General features: G+C 48.8%; 1 protein-coding gene across 1 annotated transcript in view; it reads left to right on the top strand.

Annotated features, from left to right (window-relative positions):
- Window positions 1-3863, top strand: part of yrk (Yes-related kinase) — a 15578-nt gene extending 11715 nt beyond the window's left edge. The window contains 6 exon segments of the mRNA XM_084156244.1: window positions 1133-1288; window positions 1976-2155; window positions 2247-2323; window positions 2512-2665; window positions 2748-2879; window positions 3042-3863. Of these exon segments, the coding sequence (XP_084012370.1) occupies window positions 1133-1288; window positions 1976-2155; window positions 2247-2323; window positions 2512-2665; window positions 2748-2879; window positions 3042-3250 (908 nt within the window). The 3' untranslated portion in view covers window positions 3251-3863.
- The last annotated feature ends 7885 nt before the right edge of the window (window positions 3864-11748 follow it).

Below are 11748 nucleotides of genomic sequence, written 5' to 3' on the forward strand. Positions count from 1 at the left end.
AGCCTCTCACTCCACCGGGTTACCACCTTTATTTTCTTCCACTCTGCTCACCTCTCTCTCTCTCTCCACCTCTCTTGCTCTCTCCACCTCTCTCTCTCTCCACCTCTCTCTCTCTCTCCACCTCTCTCTCTCTCCTTCCACCTCTCTCCTCTACCTCTCTCTCTCTCTCTCTCCACCCCTCTCTCTCTCTCTCCACCTCTCTCTCTCCACCTCTCTCTCTCCACCTCTCTCCACCTCTCTCTCTCTCCCTCCCTCTCTCTCTCTCCACCTCTCTTGCTCTCTCCACCTCTCTCTCTCTCTCTCTCTCTCCACCTCTCCCTCTCTCTCCACCCCTCTCTCCCTCTCTCTCCCTCTCTCTCCACCTCTCTCCACCTCTCTCCACCTCTCTCTCTCCACCTCTCTCTCTCTGCACCTCTCTCTCTCTCCACCTCTCTCTCTCTGCACCTCTCTCTCTCCACCTCTCTCTCTCTCTCCACCTCTCTCTCTCTCTCCACCTCTCTCTCTCTCTCCACCTCTCTCTCTCTCTCCACCTCTCTCTCTCTCACCTCTCTCTCTCCACCTCTCTCTCTCCACCTCTCTCTCTCCACCTCTCTCTCTCCACCTCTCTTGCTCTCTCCACCTCTCTTGCTCTCTCTACCGCTCTCTCTCTCCACCTCTTTCTCTCTCCACCTCGCCACCTCTCTCTCTCTCTCCACCTCTGTCTCCACCTCTCTCTCTCTCTCTTTCTTTGTCCCTTGCTCTTGTTCTCTCCCTTATTCTGTCTGCCTGTCTGTCTTGCTTCATCTCTTTCTTTTTCTCTGTCTCTCTCTCTTCCACCCCTCTCTCACCCACCTCAGAGCGAGCGGCAGGTCTGTGCTGTAGGTTGATTGGCAGCTGTAGGCGGGGCATGCCTAAGCTAGCCGACCTATCGGTGAAGACCAAGGACGTGTGGGAGATTCCCAGAGAATCTCTACAGCTGATTAAGAAGCTGGGCAACGGGCAGTTTGGAGAAGTCTGGATGGGTAGGAAGTTCTGTGTCTTTGCATGCCTTTTCATCTCATTTCATCTCCCTCCCTCTACCCTTCCCTCTATCCCTCCCTCCCCTCTCCACTCCTACCATCCCCCTTCCCCCTCCACCCCCTCCCTCCTTTAGGCTGTAACGATGGGCTGTGTTACTTTCTGACCACGCCCTGTCCCAATGCCACACCCCTCACCCTGGGGCTGGGGCGGGATGCCTGGGAGGTTGCCAGGGAAACGCTGGCCCTAAACAGGAAGTTGGGCCAGGGCTGCTTCGGAGACGTCTGGATGGGTGAGACTAACTGTCAATCAGTCACCTTCTTATACTGTAGGTTGAGACTGACGCACACACCACCTACAGTCTAGCGCAGGGATCGTCAACTAGATTCCGCCGTGGCCCGATCATTTCAAACCTTGCTTACATTTGTATACGATCACGTGTCTCTCTGTTGTGCATGGGAATACTTAAGAAAATAAATCTTAAATCAAAATCCCTTAGAGCTGATTTCCTGGTGTTTTTACAGTCTTTTATGTCTAACAATGAAAATTCTACACAACAACAAAAAAACTTGGGGGGCCAGTTGGGAAACCCTGGTCTAGCACTATTCGCAACTGTGTCCCAGAAGTACTTGTCAGTGTCTGGGATTATTCCCAATCCGGTGCTAATGTGGTGGTGTGTGTAGTGCTCTCTATTCCCACGTCCAGCTGTGTTCCCAGTTTCCATTCCAGTGCTGTTCTGTGTCAGTGTAATAGTCTCTCTGTGTGTCCGGACCAGGGGGTAGCCAATCCTATTCCTGGTCCAGCTTCATGTGCTGCGGAAGCCCCATGGTGGTACTCTCTCCTCCCCTTCCTTATCCCACCCTGCCTCCTCCATGCATGCACTCTGTACAACTCTGTCTGTGTGTGTGTGTATATAATTGTGTGTGTGTTTCTGCCTTTATGTGTGCGTACTGTATACCTATCTGTGTGTGTGTGTCAGGTATGTGGAACGGTACCACCAAGGTAGCAGTGAAGACATTGAAGCCAGGCACCATGTCTCCAGAGGCCTTCCTAGAGGAGGCTCAGATCATGAAGAGACTGAGACATGACAAACTGGTGCAGCTGTACGCAGTGGTGTCTGAGGAACCCATCTACATCATCACAGAGTTCATGAGCCAAGGTACTGTATGAAGCACATGCATATGCAAGCAGAGCCACACACACACACACACACACACAATTATTTCTGAAATTAAAACTGTGTATTTCAGGAAGCTTACTGGACTTCCTAAAGGATGGGGAAGGAGGGAATCTGAAGTTGCCTCAACTGGTGGATATGGCTGCACAGGTAAGAACACACACACACACACACACACACCATCTTCACTGTCCATCAATGCGCCTCTTGTGGTTGGGCAGTGGTTTAGTGCATCTGGTGCTGGTGCCACTTCATGTGGCTGTGGAGGCCGATGTGGGAGTCATGTGGGGTTGGATGGCGTGCACCTCTAACCCTTCCTCCTGTATGTGTGTGTGTAGATAGCGTCAGGCATGGCGTATATAGAGCGTATGAACTACATCCATCGTGATCTGCGAGCGGCTAACATTCTGGTCGGTGAAAATCTGGTGTGCAAGATCGCTGACTTTGGTCTGGCCAGACTCATAGAGGACAATGAGTACACTGCCAGACAAGGTAGAAGAGTTACTGTATTAGGATTTTGATGGGAAAAGGGCTTCATAAATACATTTGATTGATTGAATGATTGATTTTACAGGAGCCAAGTTCCCCATCAAGTGGACAGCTCCTGAAGCAGCTCTGTATGGGCGCTTCACCATCAAGTCTGACGTGTGGAGCTTTGGTATCCTGCTCACTGAACTCATCACAAAGGGACGCGTGCCTTACCCAGGTACGGGTGTGTAGGTGTCTCCTACTCTATCGGCCTTCTTTTTTCCAGCCCTCTGTCTTTCCATCTGTCTATGATGGATATAGGATGTTGTGTTACACTAAAAAACATATATCTTTCTGTCTCTCTACCTCCCTCCCTCTCCCTCTTCCTTCTCTCTTCTAGGTATGAATAACCGTGAGGTCCTGGAGCAGGTGGAAAGGGGGTACAGGATGCCCTGTGCGGTGGGTTGTCCTGCCTCCCTCCATGAGCTGATGGTGCAGTGCTGGAGGAGAGAGGCGGACGAGAGACACACCTTTGAATACCTGCAGGGCTTCCTGGAAGACTACTTCACTGCTACTGAACCCCAGTACCAGCCTGGAGAGAACCTGTGACCACGCACATGCACACACATGCACACACACGCACACACACACACCTACGTGCGCACACAGACACAAGTGTTCACAGACAGAAACACAAACACACAACCTATACATACTGTAAGCCTTATCTACTATATGTTGCTGTCTACTGTCAGGGCAGAGCAATCAAACACGAGCCAGAGTTCTTCCTCTGTAACCTTTCTTAAACCTGATATTTTGACAACCCTGGTTTTTTATTTAATGCTTGTATATCAGTTTGTATCTTAGCTAACACCTGGGGTCTGTTCAGCAGGGTGCAATGTTTCAGAATGTTCAGATAGACAATCATATCTGTTGTATACAGTATATTTCTATCAGGTAGAATAGGGGATTGTGACAGCTCTATTCGTTAAATTTCTATGTGCTATGTTCTGACTGTTTCACCTCTCTGAATCCATGCATGTTCTGTATACAGCTTTCTGCCAATGGGAGGGCCAGGCAAAGTGTCACACGAATGCTCAGAGGTCATATAGGCGAAAGGTGAGAGGTCGGAGTTGGGACCGTGAGCATGAGTGTTGGTTTTTATGATGATTGTAACTTTTCTGTTGTTTCTGTGCCTGTGGTAAAGTTATTTTCCACAATACATGTGTGTCTTGTTTCCTTCGTTTCTAAGTCTAGCCTGCAAACACATATGTGTCTTTACTCACAAACACAGACACATGCACACACATTCTGACTGTCTAGTGTGGTCAGTCTACTTCAAATTGGGTCTCTCCCTCCTGTGGTAAGCTTGTCTGCTGTTTTATCTGTGTGAGCACCCAGCACTGACCATTATAACCATAGGGTTATAAACGGTTATTATAAATTGGGTGGTTCGAGCCCTGAATGCTGATTGGGTATGACAAAGCATTTATTTTTGCTGCTCTAACTACGTTGGTAACCAGTTTATAATAACAATAAGGCACCTCAGGGGGTTTGTGGTATATGGCCAATATACCACGGCTAAGGGCTGTATCCAGGCACTCCGCGTTGCGTCGTGCCTAAGAACAGCCCTTAGCCGTGGTATATTGGCCATATACCACACCCCGTTGGGCCTTATTGCTTAATTATAAACTGGGTAGTTTGGGTCATGGATGCTGATTGGCAAAAACAGCATTTGAGCAGTGTCTATATCAGACAATATACCACGGGTATGACGCAAAAATCCTTGTTTACTGTTCTATTATGTTGGTAACCAGTTTATAATAGCAATAAGGCACCTCTGGGGTTTGTGTTATATGGCCAATATACCACGGCTAAGGGCTGTGTCCAGGCACTCGCTTCCTGTTATGCTAAGATCAGCCCTTATACTGCATTCATAACCAAGTGGGAAGGTGGTAATTATCTAAATACCAGTTGGATATATTCATGTGCTTTGAACTAATTGAGAAATGCCGATTGGCTAATGTACAAGAAGCTGCGTCAACCATAAACTAAAAGTACAGCTATCATACTTGTAAACAAATTAGTGTTGCATCTCAGTGCTTGAGGCATCACTATAGACCCCCTGGTTTGATTCCAGGCTGTATCACAACCAGCCGTGATTGGGAGTCCCATAGGGCAGCACACAATTGGCCCAGCGTCGTCCGGGTTTGGCCGGTGTGGGCCATCATTGTAAATAAGAATTTGTTCTTAACTGACTTGCCTGGTTAAATAAAAAAATTAACATTTCCGGAGGATTATAGCCGGGGCTATAATCCTCCGGTAATAAATTGAGCTGTCCTGATGCGCTCATCCCGTATAGGCACGAGCCACCCGGTGCGTTGAATGAGTGACGCCCACATCAGTCTCGAAACACATAGTTTATGGTGGTCAGAGGTCAGCATGTGTGAGAAGTCGGAGCTCAGGGATGATAGACGACTTTCCCACTAGTAATTACCAGTTGGAGGGGCGTTCAAATGGATTTGGGATTTTTCCCAGTCATATGTGGTAAATACCACCTTCGCACTTGGTTATGAACGAAAAGTCTCTGGTTTGAATCCCCGAGGCGACAAGGTCAAAACCTGTCGCTGTGCCCATGAGAAAGGCATTCAACCCCAATTGCTCCTGGGGCGCTGGACAATGGTTACCCTGGCAAGTGTGTAACAGGACAAATATAAGCACCCCCCCCCCCCCCCACACACACAAATTATTATTATTAGCTTTAGCTGTGGTATATTGGCTAATAATTGACTATAATTCTTTAATTATAGTCAGTGTCCTACTCCCTCTCTCCATTTCTCTTTCTCTGACTACTCTCGCTTTACCCCCCCACCCCACCCACCGCTGTGGTATATTGGCCAATAATTGACTATAATTCCTTAATTATAGTCAGTGTCCTACTCCCTCTCTCCATCTCTCTTTCTCTGACTACTCTAGCTTTACCCCCCACCCACGTCTGCATTGCGTAACCCAGACAACAGTTTCTGATAACAAAAAAAGAACTACACTTCCCAGAGTTTTTATCCGTAGAACCGAGGCCAGCTACGGGTCCCTGGATGGGACTGACAGAGGCACATCTGGAGAGAGGCGAGATTGCGCTGTGTGTGAGAGAGAGACAGAGAGAGAAAGGGGGATATCGCGGAGAGAGAAAAACGGAAGAAAGATTTGGTTCTTTCCTTCCTTTTCTCCCAGGAACGTCTGTCCAGCGTCTGTCTGCCACGGGATCGTTACCGCGGGGCGTTCTTGCGTGCAGAAGGGGATATACGCCCCCCCCCCTTACCCCCCCCCCCCCCCCCCCCATTAGTCTCCCCTTCTCTTCTCTTTTTTTTTTACCTTCCTCCGTTTTCCAGGGTTCTGCTGTTGATGTAGACCAGCTTGTTTTTAGAGAAACGGTTTTCTGTGGTGGAGATGCGCGCGAAGCATCGAGAGGAGCCAGACAACGACGTTAACGGTAGGAATGAACGGAAAATGTTGTGCGCCAGTGGTGGCAGCTGTGATATTACCGAGAACTCAGTGATCCGCGTGACAAGAGAAGAGAGGAGTGAAGCCCCGCTGCAGCAACGAGCCTCTCCCGGTGAGTGCGCATGCAGCGTCTATCTGTGTACACAACTCATATTTGCATACCGGACAGTTCTAGCGGCGCTGCCAGATGCGCGCGGCACCGCTGCATTTTTTTTTTTGGAAGGAATTTGTGTTAACCTCGTCGGTGCCGTTATAAAGGGAATTCGTGCACTGGGTCAGTCTGCCACTATGGCTGAGGTGGGCTCCCCTCTCATTAGTGATGGTGACACGCACGCGCGCACACACACTCGAGTTAAGTCTATTGTTAAGTAAACATCTCCATGCAGGGCTGATTGTGTGTTTCTGCTGGTTGGTTGTGAAAGCTAAAATGTCTACCATTCACACACACATTCTCACAGGACCGGATCCGTCACTGAGACTGTCTCTCAGGTAGGCTAGATTCACCGTCGGTCTCCACCTACATAGAACATTCGGTACGTGCTCCGGTGCTGCTGTGGCGCGAGCCCAGGGCGCGCTCCGACAGATGTTTACTGTAATTAGAGAGCGAGAGACGTCATCCCGTTCCCCGGTAAAGCCGGGGCTATAATCCTCCGGTAATAAATTGAGCTGTCCTGACGCGCTCATCCCGTATAGGCACGAGCCGCCCGGTGCGTTGAATGAGTGACGCCCACATCAGTCTCGAGACACATAGCTTATGGTGGTGCATGATTATTACCCGACGGGGGGGGGATAGAGAGAAGGGAGAGATAGATGGAGAGAGAGAGCTTAGGGCCAGTGTCTGTGATGGAGAGAGAGAGCTTAGGGCCAGTGTCTGTGATGGAGAGAGAGAGCCTAGGGCCAGTGTCATTTTATTTATGGCCCTTATTGACATGCACACCCTTTCCGCGTGCACATGTCGGCTGGATGCTGATTGATGCTGAGCAAGAGGTATTAAAGAGAACGAAGTGTGTGTGTGTCATTGCAGCACATATAACAGCATAGGCATATTGTGTACCTGTGTGTGGTGGTGGTAGTCATAAAAACGGCCTTGTATCTCAGCTGATGTTCTTTCTGTCCTTATCCTTATAGGCCAGGTCAGCGGTCAACACACACAAATGCTTACATATATATATATATATAGAACGTTTTACTTTTAATGTTTGTCTTGGACTGCTTCAAGTATTTGTTTGGCTGGAGTGTGTGTATGAGAGAATGTATGTGTTGTGCTGCAGATACACTCTGCTGCTATGACAGCTACAGCTCAATCAATCATCTGTCTCCTTTCTCAGCCTATCAGCACGCCCTGCCAGACTTCCTAGTTTCAGAAGTCGCTATGGAGATGGAACTGACAGACTGCATGCACACTAACACACACACACACAAACACACTTTCTAACTGAAGGTCATGACCCTCCCACTCAGAGTTGTGGTTCTGGTTGTAGTCCAGCTTGTTCTGGTTCTAGTCCAGCTAGTTCTGGTTCTAGTCCAGCTAGTTTTGGTTCTGGTTCTAGTCTAGCTAGTTGTAGTTCTGGTTCTGTGGTTCTATATTCTAGCAGGTTGTACTGTAGTTTGCATTCTTTCCCCCTGAGGCAGGTTGAGTATACTAGGTCCTGGCTAAGCTCCAGACCATTGAGAAGTCCTAGTGCACATTTCTGTTGCGGTATACTTTCATAACTCACCAATCAGACTGCTAAGATCCTTCTCTTATATTTGTGGGGGTCTCTGGGGCTGTTTCTGCTTCATTGTCTGTCTGTCTGTCTGTCTTTACTCTATATAACCTCCATACTCAACTGGCGGACCGGATCCGGACCCAGAACGGGGTCAATACGCACCGCAGGTTCCGAAGAAGAAAAACATATATATATATTATTTTTTTTACATGTTTCGGGATTCGACCCCTGGTATCATAAATTATAGACACACATAATACATGGAAGAATGCGTAGAATTGGAGGAAATTAGCTTTAAAACAGCAAAAAAATCTCTGCCCCATGCACAATGTGTAGAATTGCGGAACATTTGCTTTAAAACTGCAACATTTTCTCTCCGCCAACAAGAGGGGTGTGAACAGTTTGGGGTCGCATGATTTGCGAGGTGGGGGTTTGTCTATCTGGACCTTTGCCACCTCGGAAATGTACTTGAGCACCCCTGCTATATAATATAAACTCCCACACAATGCATTCACAAAGTTCCCTCTTTCTCTCTACTAATTACATTTCTCCCGTCACTCCTGGCTCTCTCCCTCTCCTCCTCCTCCCCCCTCTCTCACACAGCTGGTTTGATGCTATATGACCCCTAACCTCTGACTGGAGATGGGGTGGGGGAGGCATGTGTATGTCTTTCTGTGTGTGTGTCTGTGTGTGTCTGTGTGTGTGTCTGTGTGTGTCTGTGCAGGAGGGAGGGAGAGAGGGAAAGAGACAGGAGCGAGCAGGCAGAGAAAAAGAGGGAAAGAAAGTGTCTACCTCACTAACAAGCTGGACAGAATCAGCTCAATTATTAAAGAGGAGAGAGAGGAGAACCACTTTCACCCACACCTTCACACACACACACACACTATCTCTCATTCTCTCTCTCTCTCATACACACACCTTCACACACACACACTATCTCTCATTCTCTCTCTCTCTCATACACACACCTTCACACACACACACACACTATCTCTCATTCTCTCTCTCTCTCTCATACACACACCTTCACACACACACACACACTATCTCTCATTCTCTCTCTCTCTCATACACACACCTTCACACACACACACTATCTCTCATTCTCTCTCTCTCTCATACACACACCTTCACAGAGACCTCTTCTCTCTCTCTCTCTCTCTCTCTCTCTCTCTCTCTCTCTCTCTCTCTCTCTCTCTCTCTCTCTCTCTCTCTCTCTCTCTCATACACACACCTTCACACACACACACTATCTCTCATTCTCTCTCTCTCTCATACACACACCTTCACAGAGACCTCTTCTCTCTCTCTCTCTCTCTCTTTCAACACGCATGCATGAACGCACGCACACTCGGATATTTGAGTATTGATTAGACACTCTAGAACTCTGAAAAAAATATGTGACAAAGTTTGTGTATGCATGCATTTATGTGTAGATGTGAATTCACAAAAATATGATAAATCAGATGATCAGACAGGTGACAGATTTTAAAACGTTTAAAGAGGTTTATAAGAAGTTAATTTGACATTCCTGTAACGTTGTCGCATCATTAACACAACAGAGCTAAAGGTTCTGCCATAGGAATCCTAAGGATGATAGTTTTCCCTTTCTCTCCCCCTCCTTCTCTTTCCCCCCTATCTCCCCCTTATCTCCCCCTTCCCCCCTCTCTTCCCCCTGTGTTTCTCTCTTTCTCTTCCAACCCAGTCCTCTCCCTGTCCCTCTCTTTCCCTCTTCCTCCCCCTCTCTCTCCCTCCTTCTCAGCTGGAAGGTAGTGAGCTTTTCGTCCCTTGGGATTACACACTTCCTCAGAGAGAGAGAGAGGAAAATGAGAGAGAGAGAGAGAGAGGAGAAGGCGAGAGAGAGAGATAAGGGAGGAAGACAGGGGTGGGGGAGAGGGGGAGTGGGGGAAGATGGATGAATGCACTGCCCACTCAGGCTCCTGGAAAGAAAGAGGGGGGCAGACACGGAGGAGGATGGGTGGAGAGAGAGAAGAGACAACGGAGAGACGGAGTAGAGATGGATTGAGAAAGCGGCTGACAGACTGACAGAGAGAAGAAGGGGTATTCTAATCCTTTCAACAAAAGCAATCATCTGAGGGAGAGAGTGTGTGTGAATTTGGTTGGAGGGGTTATTTAAGTTGGAATATGTGGGGTCAGGATTTGGATGGAGATACTGTACATTGGTGTGTGTTTGCGTGTGCGCATGTTTCTACGTGTCACGTGAAAATGTGTCGCTGTGTGTGTGTAGCTATGTGCGTTCTTACGTGTGTGTGTTCTCTGGTGAGTGTGTGTGTGAGAGACAGTACCTACAGTTGGAATGTTCACAAGGCGGCCATTGTTGTTCAAACAGCCAGCAGCCTTCTCCTTGGCAACCGGAGCTGCAGCAGTAACCCACGGCAACTGTGGAACAGAGGGAGGAGTCAGGAAGTCAGGCCGCAGCACAGAGCCCCCTCTCCAAAACACTGGCCTCAAGGTCTGACTGTGTGTGTGCAGTGTATGTGTGTGTGCGTGTGTGTGTGTGTGTGTGTGTGTGCACTCCTGGCTGCTCCCAGCTGCCGCTATTCGTCACATGACCGACTGAGGGGCGGCCATCAGCAGAGCCAGGAAACTGCCTGGAGGAGAGAGAGAGAGGAGGGAGGGAGGGAGGGAGGGAGAAGAGGTGGGGGGAAGAAGAGAGAGGGGGGCAGGCAAAGGGGAGAGTAGGTGTGGGAGGGAGGGAGGGAGGGAGAAGAGGTGGGGGGAAGAAGAGAGAGGGGGGCAGGCAAAGGGGAGAGTAGGTGTGGGAGGGAGGGAGGGAGGGAGAAGAGGTGGGGGGAAGAAGAGAGAGGGGGGCAGGCAAAGGGGAGAGTGGGTGTGGGAGATGAGGGGGTGGGGGAGGAGATGAGGGGGAGGGGTGAGAGAGGATAGGTGGGGGAGTGTGTGAGAGAGGTTGTAGGAGAGGGAGTGGTGGTGGGGGGAGCAGGGGAAAGGGCTAGTACGGTTCTTCTTGTCTTAAAATAACTAGCTACAGCATGTAGGTTCCTGCAGAAACAACGAGAGAGAGAGAGAGGCTCTCTGGTGTTTGTTTCAGTTTGTGCATGAACCTCTTTTGTGTATGCAATGTGTGTGTGTGCGCTGTGTGCGTTCATATGTGTGTGAGTGTGCTCTTGGCTGGAGGTAGCGTTGAACACAGACTGATGATGAAGATCATTAGGAATTTCCTGCGGCTGGGTAAGAGAGAGAGGAGGGGGTGAGAAACAAGTGGAGAGGGAGAGAGGAGGAGACGGGAGACAGGAGGTAGTGGAGAGAGGGGAGGGCAGTAGGGAGGAGAGGGAGGAAGAGAGAGAGGAAGAGAGCAAAGGGAGAGAGAGGGAGAGAGAGAGAGAGAGAGAGAGAGAGAGAGAGAGAGAGAGAGAGAGAGAGAGAGAGAGAGAGAGAGAGAGAGAGAGAGAGAGAGAGAGAGAGAGAGAGAGAGAGAGAGAGAGAGAGAGAGAGAGAGAGAGAGAGAGAGAGAGAGAGAGAGAGAGAGAGAGAGAGAGAGAGAGAGAGAGAATTTAGTGGAGAAGAGGAGTGGGGGACTGGGTAAGGGACGAGAGGGGGATTAGAATACTTCTACCAGTTCCTCAGTGATAGTCAGAGTAAACTGTATTGGTGTACTATATTTGTGAATGCACTTTTCCTATGAGGCTTCACATAAGATATAAGGTAGACATTGTGTGATGGTTGTCTGAGGGTTCTCTAGGTTGTGTGGGAGTTGGGTTGAGGTTGTGTAGGTGTTGAGGGTTTAATTAGAGGTTGTGAATGAAGGGTGAGACTTTATGTTAGTGAACCCCTTGCCTGGTTTCTACTAGTTACCACAGCCACAAAGTCAAAATGGTCTATATCGTAAAAATTCATGAAAACAAAAGTTTGGTTTTA

The sequence above is a fragment of the Coregonus lavaretus genome (genome assembly GCF_964263955.1).
Source record: "Coregonus lavaretus genome assembly, chromosome: 3".
NCBI lineage: Eukaryota > Metazoa > Chordata > Actinopteri > Salmoniformes > Salmonidae > Coregonus > Coregonus lavaretus.